This window comes from Mytilus edulis, chromosome 1, assembly GCF_963676685.1.
Source record: "Mytilus edulis chromosome 1, xbMytEdul2.2, whole genome shotgun sequence".
Taxonomy (NCBI): Eukaryota; Metazoa; Mollusca; class Bivalvia; order Mytilida; family Mytilidae; genus Mytilus; species Mytilus edulis.
Genome location: NC_092344.1, coordinates 26,530,250 through 26,548,327, shown reverse-complemented (window position 1 = coordinate 26,548,327; position 18,078 = coordinate 26,530,250). Strand labels below are relative to the sequence as shown.

Sequence of the window (18,078 nt, the reverse complement as noted above, 5' to 3'; positions counted from 1 at the left end):
TTATACCGAGCGTTAGCGAGGTATTTAAAAATATTTATAAATATAATGCCTACCCATGTTAAAATGAGCATAGAGCATGGCATGATAGAATAGGAATCATTCACGACTTTTCACGAGAGGCGGCGTTGCAGTTCCATAGGTGGTTAGTTGGACGCTTGATTTCACGGAAACGCTTGACTTCACGGAAACGCTTAATTCACGCGTAGATAACCAAATGGACGTCAACAATCAGTACTTGTACTGGCCTCTTAAAAAGTTAAAGAATGAGCTGGCAAGTCGTGGTGCAGTTGGAACAGGAAGAAAGGCAGACCTTATTGAAAGCTTTTTAAATATAATGTTTCTATTTAATGAAGCTTATCATGGCTAATACCCTGCTAAAGTCAGCGAGAAAGTCTGTCAATTTTCATGTTTTTAATGCATATCGCTACATGTATATATATTTCATATAAAACTCGATTTTGCAAAGATGTATTTTAAAGTCATTTCTCTTTTTGAATGTTATTCAACTTAATTTTGTGTAGCCCAAATATATAGAAAAGCATAAATTTAAGTAGCCCACGCCAAATTGTAGGGGCCATTGGCCTGGCCCCTGCTAATTTCATACCCTGTGATTCATACTTTTGTCCATTGAAAAAATTGTAAACAAATATTTAGTCCCCTCATTCATAAAAAATACAGTGATTATGTATGTTCCCCACTGTATATATTAAGTACAGAATTAGCCCCTGCTACATTTAATAAATGTATACATGTGTTTCTTCTCAAATATTTTCTTTATTTGTACTTACTGTTTTTATTTATTTGAATAATTCACATCAATATACTTTAAACATTCATAAAAAAAAATAAGCAGATGTCATATGATTGCATAATGAGACAACTATCCAATGTCTTGTATTTTAATTCAATAAATGTAATTTTAGAATGTACTAAAATATTATTTTGTAATTATTCACTTGAGAACACCTTTATTCATTTTTTTTTTTACTCAAATAATTGAAACAACACATTTTTGCTTTTCTTTTGTAGATTAAGAGCATATGATAGAAATCAAAATTTTAAAAATCCTGTTATCCATGCTCCAGAACCATTGGAAGTAGAATGGCCTGTTTCAGGATTTAAACATTTGAAGAAGGAGCACAAGGTTATCATGCGGACATTATCACTAGAGCAAATAGAGGCTTATTTCGTGTATAGGATGGCAGGTAGGTACATGTTGTTAACCCTGTTTATTTATGATCTTCACAAATGATTTATAACTGTGTTTTTTTTTGTACCTATACAATCTTTTTGCATCCAAATTATTACAACTGTATAAATATACCTTCACATTTAAGTATTAAAAAGAGAAGCATGAGAATGAAGACACAAAGGGGGAACTCGGAAGTTATAAAGAAACAGAAGCAAAAAAAATTTAAGTAAAAAAAATATATACCATAGCCAAAAATAAATTATAAAAAAACAAGAATGTGTCCTCAGTACACGAATGCCCCACTCGCACCATCATTTTCCATGTTCAGTGGACCGTGAAATTGGGGTAAAAACTTTAATTTGGCAATAAAATTAGAAAGATCATATCATAGGGAACATGTGTACTAAGTTTGAAGTCGATTGGACTTCAACTTCATCAAAAACTACCTTGACCAAAAACTTTAACCTGGAGCGGGACAGACGGACGAACGGAAGGACGGACGGACGGACGAACGGACGCACAGACCAGAAAACATAATGCCCCTCTACTATCGTAGGTGGGGCATAAAAAGGACAAATATCACTAACAAAACTTCACATAGAAAACTAGGGACTAGAAAATCATACTTATAATTGATTAAATTATGTAGTGTTTATCTTTTAGAGGACAATGTGTATAGTGGTGACCTGCAATCTATGACAAAGGGGCAACTGATGTTTGAGAGCCATAGAGTTTTAGCTTGTTCTATTTTAAAAAATGATAATGGAATATTTGTTAGTGGTGTGGTTGGAGCAGCTATGAAGAAAAAGGTATCATTACACTTTCTGCTCCTTATCTTTATCTTAGTGGAGAAATATTTAGTTATCATGCATCTTCACTAATTATTAATTTTGAAAGATACATTTGTTTCTACGTCTGAGTTGTTTATTATTTTTTAAATGTCAGCTTCACTCTAAAAGATCAACAATAAAATTTTGTTTCTTCTGTTTCTGTCATTCAAATTTAAAATTTGTTTTGTTTTTAGGTAACTTACAACTACAGGTTGAAACTTGAAAAGAGCTCTGGTGATCCACTGAACTCACACTGTGAATGTCCCGCTGGAAGGGGACCACATGGATCCTGCAAGCATGTGGCAGCAGTACTAATAATGATAAGTGATTTCATTACAACTGGCAATGTAAACACAGGAAGGTCTTGTACTGACACTTTGATGATGTTTACCAAGCCAAAATCATCATATAGTGGTATGTATTTTTTGTGATTTCCATTGTGCAAAACTGAAGTGGTAGCCTAAAGCCACCTGACGAGTACCCTTGGCAGGGACGAAACAGTTTAAGCAAAAATCTCATTAATCACCAGAAATTTGCTAAAACTTACCCTTTTTATAAATTTCAATTACCTACTTTATAACTTTTTTCACATTCTTAACTTGAAGACAGTTATTAAATTGTGAAGTGTATGTTAGATTGACATATTTCCCCTGTTCTAGCATATTTAATTACCAACTAAGATCTGCAGTATAAAATAGAAGATGTGGTATGAGTGTCATCATGGTCAATGAGTCAATACTCAATCCAAGTAACAATATAAAAGACAGTTTTCAACATGGAGCCTTAGCTCACATGGAAAAGCAAGCTATAAATGGCCACACAAATTACTATTGTAAAACTATTTAAACATGACAACCAACAGTCCAATAATCTATATAAAAAAGTAACACCTATGAACCACACCAGCAAATGACAACCATCTGACTACAATGTATAAATTGTATTTACCAAGATGCATTGACATATAAGCACCATTTAATACAAAATGGACCACAACATGAATCTGTATTCCTGGTTTGGGTACAAAAAACTGTATGATAAATGCTACCAATTAACTAGCTAAAAAGTACCTTCCAGATAATTTGTTGCATAGTAAAATGCATCTTTGCAGTTTACTTCTGTTCTTTTAAGGGTCTCCAGTGAAAGCAGAAAAGTTACCAACCAAGAGAAAACTTGCACCAGTTTATCTGGCTGACCCCAGACCATTGAAATACAGAAACTGCCCGTGTTACAATGACCACATCAAAAACACAGTTACGAACTTCTGCAGTGTATCTTCAATGGACTTGTCCATAAGATACCTGTATGAAAAAGCTGATATTCAGGTAAGTGTGATTGTTTATTATAATTGTATAAATATATCAACATTAACAGTTTAACAGAATAAATAATACAATAAATATAACATATCATATATTATATATATATCTATATTGGTAAATTCATTAATCTGTATGTACAATCTGTATAATAAACACTGACCCTCATATTAACAACATTAAATATATTCATAAATTTCATTTCTTCCATTTATATCATAAATCACTTCATTGTTTATATTATTTTCAGGCAGCAGCTAAATCATGATTATTGTACCATGCCTTTAACTGAGCATTGGATTGATAGAGCAAATAAGGTATTAAAAACTGGTTTAATAGATTTGGATCACAGTTTTGTTCAAAAATTGAGTTATTCCCTTTTGTCCTAGAACTATACTAAAAATGTAAATTAAAGTTGCCAAGGAAAAATGACATAAGGATGCATGAAGTTCATCAATTATTCATATGTTGTATAAATTTACCTAATGCTTAACAGACGAAATAAGAAAGGGTTGTTAATATTGTCATTAAGCTTTCCTATTATCTATACTATTAAACGAGAAGACCTCATTTTGTGTGTCGCTTCTCTTCCTTCCACGAGTTATTAATCACCATGCCTCTGTGTTCTATCGGTAACATGCATAGTCACATTTGTCATCCATTCTTATGATTATTCAGATTGAGTTATTTTTGGAGAAAAACGACAAAAAAGGAGTCCGGATATTGATTCCGTCATCAGATTGACTTTTAGTCATAGATAAGACTTCCGGTTTAAAACAACCAATCGTATGATAGATAACAAAAATCGAAAAATAAATAAGCCAATCAGAACGTTCTCCATATCATGGTGTTTAGATCGCAAGAACCACAACTATTATACCTCCTAAGAGAGGACAATTATTTTACGCGTTTTATCTACATGTAAACTACGACTATGCTACTTTGATATATAGATCCTCTCTGTATTCTGTCTACTGTTTTCTTTGAAATGTTTACTATTTAAGGGGTCATACCAGTTGCATGTATATTAAAATAAGTAAAACATGTGGAAACAAGAATGTGTCCATAGTACAATGATGCCACCTCGGCACTGTATTTACTATGTTTCGAGTTGATTGGACTTCAACTTCATCAAAAACTACCTCGACCGAAAACTTTAACCTGAAGCGGGACAGACGGATGGACGTCACAAACGAACGAACGAACGCACGGATGTACAGACTAGAAAACATAATGCACATAAATGAGCATAAAAATTTATTGTTGAAAGTGAAAGTAGTGATTTGGCGAAAATGCAAGTAGGATAGAGACTAGAGGGAGGCAAGACCTTTTTCGGGAATTCTGGATCGGTTGTTTTTAAGCTCGGGATTTGGGGATTGATCATTACGGGATCCGGGAATATAGTTTTCGATTTCGGTATTTCGGGATATGAATTTCTTTAAATTCTGCATTTCGGGATTTCATGTTTTTAAGACCCGGATTTCGGGATCAGGACCTCTCCGACCATCCCTCAAATTAGCCTTAGTCGGCCTTAGTCATTTATACAAGATTCGTATCCTACCATTGGCATGTTAATAAGGCTCTCAAAAGAAAAAGCACTGATGGATCTGATTGTCCTAGAAGCATATTTTATTAGGCTAATAATGGTCTAAACATTGTATATAAGTAGTTACATTTATTTCATGTTTGAAGCGGTGCAAATTTTTAATTTAATTTGACTTTTACCAAAAGATGCATTGTAGCAAAGGAGAAGAATAATTGTGGTCTGAGGCCAGAAACACGAAAATAGTTGAATTTAACAGAAAGGAAACAAATATCGAACTTTGGAAAAAGGGAGAGGGCTTTTGATACCGGCTTTTCTGAAATTCTCTAAGATACATAATTATCTTTTACAAACATAATCCTTCAACCGTTCACAAGCTGAATATGCCCGCGATTTCGCGGGTGTGTTCTAGTGTTCTTGAAAATGCTTTAGATAGTTTTACGTTGGTAACTATTTGAAGTCTTACTTAAATTTAGATATGTACAATGTATAAACAATTATTTTCAAAAAGGAGTACACTAAATTAAATTATGTAAAGTTTTTCTTCTCTTAATTTACCAGTTCTTAATATTAGAATCAATCAATCAGAATAATATTTTGTTTTCATATAGGTAACACAATCAGATGTGGATTTGATTGAGAGGTCTACCCGCCTACAAAGTTGCAGTCCCAAGTGGTTAGAAGAAAGAAGATGGAGACTGACAGCATCTACCTTCGGAGAGATTTGTAAAGTCACTTCAAGACGGAACACTAACAAATTTTGTCATTCACTTTTTTATGGCTTAAATATTCAGAGCAAGGCACTTAGTCATGGCAAAAACTATGAAGCTAAAGCATTGAAAGCTTTCAATTTAAAATTTGATAAGAATACTAAAAGATGTGGTTTTTATGTCAGTATTGATATATCTTTCCTAGGTGCTTCACCGGATGCCATTTTAGAGGATGGTAAATCAATTGTTGAAATTAAATGCCCCTACAATGGAAGAAATGAGGATTTTAAGCCTGGTCCAAATTTCAAATTTTTACAGATGGATAGTAATGGCAATATTGTTTTGAAAGAGAGCAGTAATTATTATGATCAAATTCAAGGGCAGCTTTTTGTCACCAAAAGATCTCTATGTTACTTTGTTGTTTATACATTATGTGATTTGTTTGTACAAAAAATCAGCCTTAATGAGGAGTATTGTAATAACGGTCTTGTTCCAACACTGGAGTCATTTTACCAAAGAGTTTTCAGACCATATGTTGCTTCAACATTGTAAATTTGTAGTAAAAATCATATGAAATTCAATTAAAACAAAGTAATACTTTCAATACATATTCACTGGTAACATCTAGTTAATCAATTTGTATGGTTACAGTATTCAATTTGTAATTTGATAAAATTGAGAATGAAAAAAACATGTACAAGATTATTTTTCTAAAATACTGATTTGATTTAAAAATTAATTGCTCCTTTAACATACATGTATTTTTTCTTATTAAACAAATATCTTTAAGTTGTTTGTACTATGACGGTTTATATTTTTATTTAAAGTTTCTACCTATAAAATCAACCAGAATGATAAAAAAAATCACACAAAAAGGGACAGATAACTCTTTTAATTCCATTGATTGAACTGTTATCCCATTATACTTTTTAAGGTTAAGAATGACTAACTGGATCAAGCAAAATAATTATATAAAATGAAAGAAGAAATAAATTATTACCTTATATAATTGAAGAGCTAATTCTTTAATTTGCTAATCCCAATTATTCAGTATGTATTAAACAATTTTGAAATGCAAGATAATTAATATAACATGCAATATTTGTATAAACCAGTCAATACTAATTTTTGACGTACATGCTAGAATCTCAAACATGTAACTTTACAAGTTTCATTTATTAAAAACAAATAAATTGATGCTATAAAATTTTTATTTAGTGATAAATATACCAGTTTTAAGTTGTTTGAATAATTTTAACTTTTATCATTTGGGCTTTACATAATATAGTTATATTATTTACTTTGTGTGATCTTTTTTTTCAAGGGAAATAAATGTATAAAGTCACATTGTGTTTTCAAAACATCATGCATTTCTGTGTACAATATTTTTTCTGAAATTTGAAATTGCAAAACAAATAAAAACAATTCTTGAACCCAATTGCAGCTTTGACTTACAAATTCCATGTTTTAATATTTTAAAACTTTTTGTTAAACCTATAACTCTATCTATGTGTATTCGCTTTGAAGCAACCCTTCTATCATGAAGAACTTCAGCTGGATGACTAACTGAGATTTACCTTTCAAGAAATTTGGTATGTTAACTTGAACCCCTTGATTTGCAAATAGATCTTGCACAAGTATACCCCTGTCTGACATAATGAAATCACCTTTTTCAAAAGATTATGATGCAGGGTCAAGTAGATTGGACTTCTCAATAATTTGCCTGTCAGACGCAGAACCGCCATATGAATCTGATATAAAAGTTAAAGCACATCGTGGACTGCTTCCAATCATGGCCTTTAGTGTGTTCTTGTGTTTATAATTAGACCAGGTAGCACTCTGAGACTCTACATTTGATGGTCTTTCTATAGGTATTTCGGTAGCATCCATTATCACTCTGGTTTTGGGAAATTGTTTAGAGAAATCACTAGACATGGTTTCTTTTATTATTTCTTGAGAAGGCCAAATGTTAATTTCTTTAAGCTGAAAATACAGGTAATTAATCCAAGTGATGATGATCCTAGAAACTGTGGATTGTGAGACTTGAAATAGCATTGACAACTCAATATCCTCTTTGTTTTGTCTTAGTTTGATTAAAGTCATAAAAAGTTGATCAATAGGATTGAGTAAAGTACACTTAAATTCAAGATCAAATGCACTTGGTCCAAGGCAATGAAAAAACATCATGTAATGGTCAAAATCTTGAAAACCAGTATAATAGTTGATAATTTTGTTATCTTCTTTGAACGATTCTATTGAAAATTTACCAAATGATGGAATGTCACATTGGATATTTTTGCTTTGCTGTGAGGATTCATTAAGATTGAATATAATGCCAGGACTCTTTGAGCTTCTTTTGTTGTTTCAATTTCAGTTTCATATTGGACATCTATAGAATCATCATTAATTAAATGTGGTGTTAATTGCTAGTGAAGTATCAGATCTACTTTTAAACCTTTTTGCTCTTGAAGACTCTTCATAACATGTCTTCATAAATTCAAACACAGAAGGAATAGCATTTTCTGTAAGTCTGCAGCGATCACCTGCAAAAAACAATGCATTTGTTAACATCAAATATGTATAGGAAGATGTGGCATGAGTGTCAATGAGTCAACTTTCATATCCACTTTGAAATTCTCAACATTTTAAAGCTACAAGTTTAAGTAAATGCAGTTGTGAAACAACACATTTTAAAAATACTTTGACCTTATGTAAGTTCATATAAAAATAAGAAGATGTGGTATAATTGCCTATGAAACAACTCTGCACATGTGACCAATTGACATGGAATATGAAAACTGTAAACATGATAAATATTTGATGATCATGATTTATGTGAAGATGTTTTTTTTTGTTTTTTGTTTCTATTAGAATTCTTATATTTTGTTACATTTTTTTTGAATGGTAATTTTGGGCTTTAAATACTTGTACTTTATAGGTATTGTATAGACCCTTGTCAATATTGTTAAACAGCAGTATGTACATGTTGACAACTGGATGTGTTGGGTAACTTGTGTTGTTGAGTTGCTGTATTAAAGATGGATAGAACGTTTTTTCATGTACATTTGCTGTATATATCATTAATTTTTCTTTAGAAGCCTTGATCTGTTGATTTCATTGTCCAGGCCCGTAGCCAGGAATTTCCAAAGGGGGGTTCGTTGGTCTCAAAAACTCGACTTTAACCGTCACAACTCGAACAGAACGTTGACAGTCATTATTTGTTTTCAAGGGGGGGTTCGTCGAACTCCCCCCCCCCCCCCCCTAGCTACGGGTATGTCATAAATCCATGAAATTCTTAAGATTTATTGTAGAATCACAAAATGTGCCTTTTTAAGAGTTCTACGGGTGTGTGGTGTTATATTTTTTTTTTTATTAACTGTCAATGTGTAGGTCTGTTTTCAAGCAAATAGTTTTTACATGGATTTTAAGAATTATCAAAAATCAAGACAGATTACTCTGTATCCCAATACAAACAAATTACTAATATGACATTCAATTATTTAGTTTTAAAATGATTATGTTCACCAAACAATGAGTTTATATCATAACATATATAGAAATAACAATTACAAAGAGGGAAAAAAGTAAAATAAGCCTGAGCATAGTACTATAAAAAGGTGTTTATACTGTATATTACCTGTTATAATGATTTATTTCGTATGGTATGGACATTTTCTTTTTTATTGACTTTTTAACTTTGAAAGTATAAATTATTCTTTTTTTATAGGTCTACTACATAGTTGATACAGTAGGACAGGCTACAGAAATAAGAAAACTTGCCTCTCTCATCAGCAATAGTGTGGCAATTCTAAAATTTCAACATGAGGCCTACATCTGTACATAGCCTACAGAAATGAAAACCCCTTCCTCCAATTATAGACACTCCTTAGTAGAATCGTTGTTGAATTTGTATTTGAACTACTTTTTCTGATGAGTATATGACAGAAACAGACAATACCATGCCACCTATCTGGTATTACTATTAAAGAAATTCTATGAATTTTAAGTTCCCATTCTCTTGAATAAATTTGTCTGAATCAAATGTTATAAACCTTATATGCAATGTTAATACATGTATATGCAATGTTAATACATGTACATTCAATGTCAATACATGTATATTCAATGTCAATACATGTATATTCAATGTTAATACATGTATATTCAATGTTAATACATGTATATGCAATGATAATTACCCAAACATACAGATCAAGTTCGATATTGGGTGGCGTCACTTTTACTGTTCATGAGTTATTAGATGTAAGACGATGTGGTACGAGTACCAATGATATAACTCTCCCTCCAAGTCATAATTTGTAAAAAGTAAACATTTACAGTTCAACGTGCGGCTGATACGATGCTTTTTGTCCGCAATTTGCTTTTTGTCCGCTTTTGCTTTTTGTCCGATAATTTTGCTTTTTGTCCGACACTTTTGCTTTTTGTCCGTTTTGCTTTTTGTCCGATAATTTTGCTTTTTGTCCGACACTTTTGCTTTTTGTCCGTTGCTTTTTGTCCGATTTGCTTTTTGTCCGATAATTTTGCTTTTTGTCCGACACTTTTGCTTTTTGTCCGTTGCTTTTGGTCCGTTTTGCTTTTTGTCCGCTGATTTTGCTTTATGTCCGATATAAAAACGTGCATAGTTTTGCAGGTTTTATTTTGAACTTCGAAAAATCATCATTAGGGTATCTTATTTAAAAAGAAATATGTCTGATTACCTCACCTACCAACTAAGATGGCCAACATGACTGAAATAGAACATACGGGGTAAAATTAAAGTTTTGTCTTGAAAACCATGAAAAAGAGAGAAAATCTGACAACAGCAGGATGTTGAGCTCTACCAATTGTCAAAACTGTCAGATGACGTCCGAAATTGGTTTCTATTCTTTAACTATAGTTCGCCCCAAACCAATGTTATGGAACTTAAACGCAATGCTTATTACCACACATTCCAGATCAAGTTTGAATTTTGATGGAGTCACTTTTACCGCTCTAGAGTTTGGAAATGGAAAAACTGCTGAACTTTTTATATCCGTTCTTTAACTGCAGTTTGCCTTAAAAAAAATGGCATGAAGCTTATACGCAATGAGTATACCACAAAACACAGGTCAAGTATGAATTTGTATGGCCTCACTTTTCCTCTTATGCCCTATACATGCTATATAAATGGGGAAAATACTGACTTTATCGTTTGTGTTTCTTAACTTAATATAAAAAAGAAGATGTGGTATGATTGCCAATGAGACAACTCTCCACATGAGACTGAATGACACAGGAATTAACAACAATAGGTCACCGTACGGCCTTCAACAATGAGCAAAGCCCATACCGCATAGTCGGCTATAAAAGGCCTCAAAATGACAATGTAAAACAATTCAAACGAGAAAACTAACGGCCTTAAGCAATTTTTTTGAAACTTGTGTATAAGTTAGATCAAGTACACATGTGGGTAGTGTCACTTTTGTCGTTATCAAGTTATGTCCCTTTCTAAAGTAATATGCGAGCGGGGGCATTATCTGTGTTCCATGGACTCATTTCCCATTTTAATATAGGATTAATTGCCATAAAATGACAAATTGTAAGCCTACTATCTTGAAAATTATAATAGATACAGAAAAACTTAATGGTTATAACAAAATTCAACTGATAAATATTAATATTTTTACAAACGTAGATTTTATTTGTTTAATTTTTAATGTTTTTAAATTGGCATTTTTAGGGGACATAGTGCATTTTTGAAATAATCTACATGAACTTTTGCAATCTTAAATTTTAGCAGAAAAACGCACGGTGACCCTATTGTATCTATTGATATTCTCAAAGCATTTTCTTAAAGCTATCTTCTCGCATTTTGTTTTCAATTCTATAACTTAGATTAGCTTCTGATCACATAATGCTGTTTTTCTCCATATAATCCATACAAATACCGCACTGAACTTAAGTACGTCCATTATTCATTTTCCATTATTCAAAATTCAATAATGAATAATGAAATAGTTCATTATTCACTATTCAACGTTAAATGTTGAATAACGAAAAATGAAATATTTTAAATTTCAGCATTCAAATTGAAAAGTGAATCATGAAATGTAATTATATTATTTGACTGTGACACTATATCCCGTATTTCATAATTCGTCATTTTCGTATGATCTAACTAATTTTCAAATTAATATACAATTTTGTAAGAAATAAATCAAAATACTATGTGAAATAATGCCGGATCTTTTTAATTTATTTATTTTGTTTCGGGGGATAACCTAGTGGGTTTTCCTAACAATTTTTATCAGAAATTCCTTGGTTTAATGTATGGACGACCTGAATACCAAAACATATATAAAAATTAAAATACTAAACATTGTCTTTTTTATTTTCACAAGATCTTTGCTATTCTTAATCCTCTGATTATAGCTATAACATGTCGATTGTGCCGCAATGACCATCAGAGGGGTTACGGAGATTTAAATGCCAAAATACGCGTGAAATTAAGAAATAGCCAATTTTGAATAATGAAATGGATATTTTGAATAATGGAATGGACTGCTGCGACCCTTCAGCCCCTAATAACAGATTATACCTTATGACTCATTCGAAAGCTAACGTATTGCTACATGTACATGTGTTTCTTAACTTAATATAAAAAAGAAGATGTGGTATGATTGCCAATGAGACAACTCTCCACATGAGACTGAATGACACTGAATGACAAAACTGGTACATGTGTACCTTATACGTCATTCAAAAGCGAACCAACAGAGAAACAAGAGATAAACATGTATACAGCCTATAGCTATACAAAGAGGAATAAAATGGTTACAGACAGTATGTCCCGCATTAACCATTAGAGGGGTTACGGAGGACGTAAATGCCAAAATACTTCGTGTGGAAAAAAAGCGTTTGTAAACATTTGTTTACATTAATTTCCGGACCTATATGGCCAGTCTAGCTATGAAAATACGGAGAGTCAAACAGTAACTAGGCCATAAAACATGTAAAAAATAATCTCCATGTTCTTATTTACCGTATTTGAAGGCTAAATTAGTACTCAGCTGTCTAAAATGAATTTTATTTCATATCCACTGGGTCCAAAATACGAAACCAAACTCCTTACTGTGTATTGCTACCTTATACGTCATTCAAAAGCGTTCCAACAGAGAAACAAGAGGTATATAGCTGGCGATCAACAAGGAGCCTTTAGATAGGAAAAATGCTAAATTTGTTGTTTCCGTTCTTTAACTTTAGTTTGCCTCAATTAAATGTTATGAAACTTATACATAATGCTTAATAGGGTCACAAAACGGTCAAAACTACTTGAATCCTTCATCTATATGAGGAAGTTTACTCAATTTATACAAAATAAAAATAAAATTGGTGGTATATTGGTATTACGTCGGCGGCGTTAGCATCATGGCAGGGTTTAACTTAAGGTTCATGTGTACCCATTGGCTAAAATGGCTGCATTTTCACCTCAAAATTTACTCTTGAGTACAGACAAACCTGTGCATCTGGAAAAATTTTAAGGCATAGCATGCCCTAGATGACTAGAATTCAAGAGATTTACTTTTAGTCGAGTAGCAAGTATCAAGTTGCAAAAAGCGAGTATCAAGTTATGAAAGGTGAGTATCGAGTTATAAAAAGTGAGTAGCGAGTAACAAAAAGCGAGTATCGAGTTATAAAAAGTGAGGAGCAAGTAACAAAAAGTGAGTAGCGAGTTATAAAAAGCGAGTATCGAGTTATAAAAGTGAGTAGCGAGTAACAAAAAGCAAGTATCGAGTTATAAAAAGTGAGTAGCGAGTTATAAAAAGTGAGTAGCGAGTAACAAAAAGCGAGTAGCGAGTTATAAAAAGTGAGTATCGAGTAACAAAAAGCGAGTATCGAGTTATAAAAAGTGAGTATCGAGTAACAAAAGCTACCATTTATATTTTTGGTTTTTCAACGAATGATCATCTCATGGTTTGTTTCCCTTTTCATAACTTACTAATTCTGAAGGCTTTCAATACAATTTGATACCTTGCTATTTTATATGAATTCATTGCAAAGGATAGTCATTTTACTTTATTTATAAATTACTCTAAATCAGGATAAATGTTTTTATTTCGTCATCTAACCTGATTATTTGTTTATAGTTTGCTTAGTATCGACCCGATGAGTTAAAACTTAAAAGCTGTTCTCTTCAGAGTTTTACTTTGTTGTTCTTATGTTGTGCTGTACCGGTAATGCCACTGTCCTATGTTAGAGGAAAGGGACAGATCCTGCACATACTTTTAACCTCCCTAAATATATATACGGTTTCCTAACTTACCTGTTCCAAGTAAGAAATCTATGATTTTTGTTGTCTCTTGTTACTGTAATTCATATATACATGTTTTAACATTGATGATTTCGTATTTAAATCTGGGTGTTGTTTAATCTCATCTGAATTGTTTTACATGTGAAGTTGGGGGGGTTACAGCTTACTTTGCGGCACAAGCCAATGCTCCATGTTGAAGGCTGTACTGTGACCTATAATTGCTTACATTGTAGAGATTTTGTCATGGATGGAGATATGTCTCATTGGCAACCAAAGAGGGGGGCAAGGGGTTTAACTGTTATGCTGTTATGGGCCAAATGGATTCTTTGTTATCTGTTATTCTGAAAATATATTTGCTGTTAGCTGTTATTGTCTTATTCATTGTTAGCTGTTATTGGACTATTAGGGTTTTTGTTATCTGTTTTTGTGATAATATATTTGCTGTTAACTGTTATTGAAAATTGGAATGTTAGCATTTTTTTTTTTGACAGCCCATATTTGGTAGACATTGAAGACTGTTGAACATTGGGGTCTACCACTAGTAATATTGTGGTCCCGTATTCGGTGAAGGATTTCATTAACATATATACCCATCACAGATCAACACATAAACATATTAATATCAGTGAGGTCAAAGGACAATTCCAGTATAATTCATGATGATTATCCTTTGTAATAAAATTCATCTTTTATGAACGTGTAGCTTGTTGTTCGGTGTGAACCAAGGCTCCGTGTTGAATACTGGTTTTTTTTTACCTACAATGATTTACCTCTATAAATTGTTACTTGGATGGAGAGTCTGTCTCATTGCACTCATATACCACATTTTCCTATATCTATGTATTTAGAATCATTTTTTTTTTGTCTGGGGATAATGTTCCTTGTTTCCCGTACGTACATATTAAATTCGAGCATTTCTTTATATGACAAAAAGGAAAATATATGGCCAGGGATATCTGATGAGGATCTCAATTAAGAACTACATGTAGGTCCTTACTACCAATATTAATATGCATTTTTTAACAAAACTAATACAGATATAGTGTATGTTTCCTGGATTATTGATTAACGTTTTGATAAATATTCCCATAATTAGCTAATTTGTAAATTTATTCATAAAAATACAAAGTGTAATTATGAAAAATCTTTTATTCAAACACCAATATACAAATTGAAATTATAGCCTCAGTCCTCCCCGGAGTTATGTTGTTTCGTTTTCCAATACAAAGCACTAGCATGTCAAGAAGAATACTAATTAGACTTGTATTATTTTTAATTTTTGTTTCTTGTGTACAATTAGGAGTTGAGTATGGTGTTCATTAGCAATGAACTAGTTCATGTAGTATAGATATTTGTTTATGGGCCAGCTGAAGGACGTCTCCTGGTCTGGGGAATTTCGCTCTGCATTGAAGACCTGTTTGTGACCTTCTGCTGTTGTCTGTTCTTTGGTCGGGTTGTTGTCTCTTTGACACATTCCCCATTTCCATTCTCAATTTTAATTCATCTCCAAACAAGCGTTATGGTATGGTTATAAAAGTATTCTTTCACAATGGAACAAGTAATGAAATTCATCACCTATATCATTACTAGAGCAAAAATTACAGTCATAGGTTTTGAATCCAAAAAATTACTATTTAAAGTTCCAATTGAGGATAACATATTATAAACTTTGTCATAAGTTTACAAATTCAAAATTTAATTTGAAAAGTAAAATTCTTTCCTTGTATCTATTTTCAGTTCCTTAATTGTAAAGAAAAGGTGTATTTTACAGATAGGTTTTCACTATTATTTTCATTATTTTTTTTATACTTATTGGAAATTTCAAGCTGACGTACTATTTTAATAAAGATGTCTCTGTTTATAGTTTAATATAGACACATGATCATCTAGGGGTAAGGTAGTTGGCTGTGACACAACGAAATGGGCGTAAGCAAACTTAAACACACATGGGGGTCTTGCACAGTCGTACTGCATTTATAAGAATGATATGTATTTTAGTATATTACTTTAACATTAGTTCTTTCAAAATGGCAAACAAAATATATGAATTTAAATTAATGAATTAAAATGAATATCCTTTGCAATGAACTATGATGCGCTGATATAAAAATGATAAGTACCTTTTGTTACTCGCTACTCACTTTTTATAACTCGATACTCGCTTTTTGTTACTCGCTACTCACTTTTTATAACTCGATACTCGGTTTTTGTTACTCGCTACTCACATTTTATAACTCGCTACTCACTTTTTGTTACTCGCTACTCACTGTTTATAACTCGCTACTCACTTTTTATACTCGCTACTCACTTTTTGTTACTCGCTACTCACTTTTTATAACTCGATACTCACTTTTTATAACTCGATACTCACTTTTTGTTACTCGCTACTCGCTTTTTGTAACTCGATACTCACTTTTTATAGCTCGATACTCACGTTTTGTTACTCGATACTTGATACTCGACAAAAAGAAATCCTCAGAATGCAAATGCATTGTATAATTCAGAAAGTTCATAACTTAACTGGATTTTGCAGTGCACTTTATTCGTCCCAGCAAAAGATGATAAAATTAACAAACAGTTGAGTTTTGCTTGATACTCCGGTACACAGTTTAAATTATTGTCAGGTATCTATTGTTCATCTTTTGTCCATGGATGCACAGGAGGTTGAAATCCTATCAATGAGGGTCTATAAATATGTCAAACTCGACTATCACAGTAGAGCTTCTCTCGTAGAGAGAAGCGAACTAAAGAATTTAGAGCAAATCTGACAGGTGGCAAAAATGTTCATCAGAAATGGGATTTATCTGCCTTGAAATTTTCGGATGATCCGACAACCCTTGTTGAGTTGCAGGCCCTAAGTTAGAAATTTTACGGAAATTTTGCAGGTTTTTTTTGTTATCTACCTAAAGGTATCATTATAGTATCTAATTATATCCAATATCTAATACTATTAATTATATTTTTATTCAATCTAATTAAAATATTGATCTCTGATTACGTTATACTACATATGAGTAGTATAACGTTATCAGAGATCAATATTTTAATTAGATTGATTTTTATCTTAACTTTATTTTACATGATTTCCAAACATCAGTAAATACAGGTGATCGACACAGGCTCTTGAGAGCCTCTAGTTTTATTTGTTTTCAAAATGTTCCAAATGTTTTCATTTTTTTTTATGTTAATGATTTTGTGGAAATGAATTTCACGAGAATCTGTCTAAGAGTTTGTATGATTTATTCAACTTTTTTTCTTGAAACCAGAAGCCCATGGCGTACAATAATTAAACGGGATTTCAAAATGTTCACGATTAAATTCACATGACATGCGACGATATAATTTAAACAAAAAGAAATAGCTCATTTAGCTGAAAACAGTATATCTTACACAAATATGTTCCTGTTTAGAGTATCTAATTTTAACGGTCATACGTAGAGTAGCATCATTAAAGTATAGATGTCAGCAGTGTCTAATAAATCGGGTGTGGATTAAAGACTTTGAAAGTGGGGGTTATGGTAAAGCAAGCCAACATTTGAAAATACTAAAAAAATAGGTTTTGTGTTTACCATATTTGAAGTTCGTTAAAGGAAGTGTGCTTTCTGTCCCCTCCACCCCCTAAAAAACTAACCCGCCTTGCCAAACGGTTAGGTGTGATTCATGTAAATGTAGCTGTACTGTGGAGCCTATGAAAATACAATCCAAGTTTACATTTTAATAACCGAAAATCAACATTTTTTTCAAACTTTGTTTGTTTGTTTCTGGGAGCGAATCTTGGTTCATTTAAAATATAGGACAGCAGAGTTGGTGTATGTGGGTTCGCTTCTCACCCTAAGCATTCATTTATATCAGCTGGTGCAAAGCAGGCAGTTAAGCTTAGTGGTCCCACACTGACTTTGTTGTTTCTATAAAAAAAAAAATCAGGCGGCCACAGCCAGGTCTTGACATTTTTATCTTTTGAATACCTTGTACAACAAAAACATGGTATAATTGTGAAAATTATACCATAGATAGCTATGGTATAATTTTAGGTTCCATTGTACACCTATAGGTTTCTATTAAATTTAACCATGACTGTATGTCATTTTATATTTTAATATTTTATTATGAACAATACAAAGATTTTTCATCCCCAATCAGACATCTTTAAACTGATGTAATTAAACTCATCTTTCTTTAAATTTTATAAATAAG

The 18,078-nt window shown here is 32.2% G+C and overlaps 1 protein-coding gene and 1 pseudogene across 2 annotated transcripts; one reads left to right on the top strand and one right to left on the bottom strand.

The window, feature by feature from the left end:
* The first annotated feature begins 939 nt into the window (after window positions 1-939).
* Window positions 940-6,941, top strand: LOC139528742 (uncharacterized). Of its 2 annotated transcripts, XM_071324900.1 has the most exons (6): window positions 944-1,205; window positions 1,856-2,001; window positions 2,217-2,436; window positions 3,154-3,347; window positions 3,592-3,658; window positions 5,496-6,800. In XM_071324900.1, exons 1-5 carry the CDS (start codon window positions 1,151-1,153, stop codon window positions 3,607-3,609), a joined length of 633 nt encoding a protein of 210 aa, XP_071181001.1. In that variant the 5' UTR covers window positions 944-1,150; the 3' UTR covers window positions 3,610-3,658; window positions 5,496-6,800. The 2 variants fall into 2 exon arrangements, with proteins under 2 accessions (XP_071180991.1, XP_071181001.1); XM_071324890.1 differs by lacking the exon at window positions 3,592-3,658 and having other exon boundaries at window positions 940-1,205; window positions 5,496-6,941.
* Window positions 6,942-6,957: 16 nt separating this feature from the next.
* Window positions 6,958-7,955, bottom strand: LOC139490116 (putative nuclease HARBI1; annotated as a pseudogene).
* Between the last annotated feature and the right edge of the window lie 10,123 nt (window positions 7,956-18,078).

What these genes read in the sequence shown, in the direction of transcription:
- LOC139528742 (XM_071324890.1), top strand. Translation starts at nt 1,151, where the DNA reads ATGCGGACATTATCACTAGAGCAAATAGAGGCTTATTTCGTGTATAGG. An exon ending in TTTCGTGTATAGGATGGCAG is followed by an intron (nt 1,206 to 1,855) that starts GTAGGTACATGT and finishes TTTATCTTTTAG; the next exon opens with AGGACAATGTGTATAGTGGT. An exon ending in ATGAAAAAGCTGATATTCAG is followed by an intron (nt 3,348 to 5,495) that starts GTAAGTGTGATT and finishes GTTTTCATATAG; the next exon opens with GTAACACAATCAGATGTGGA.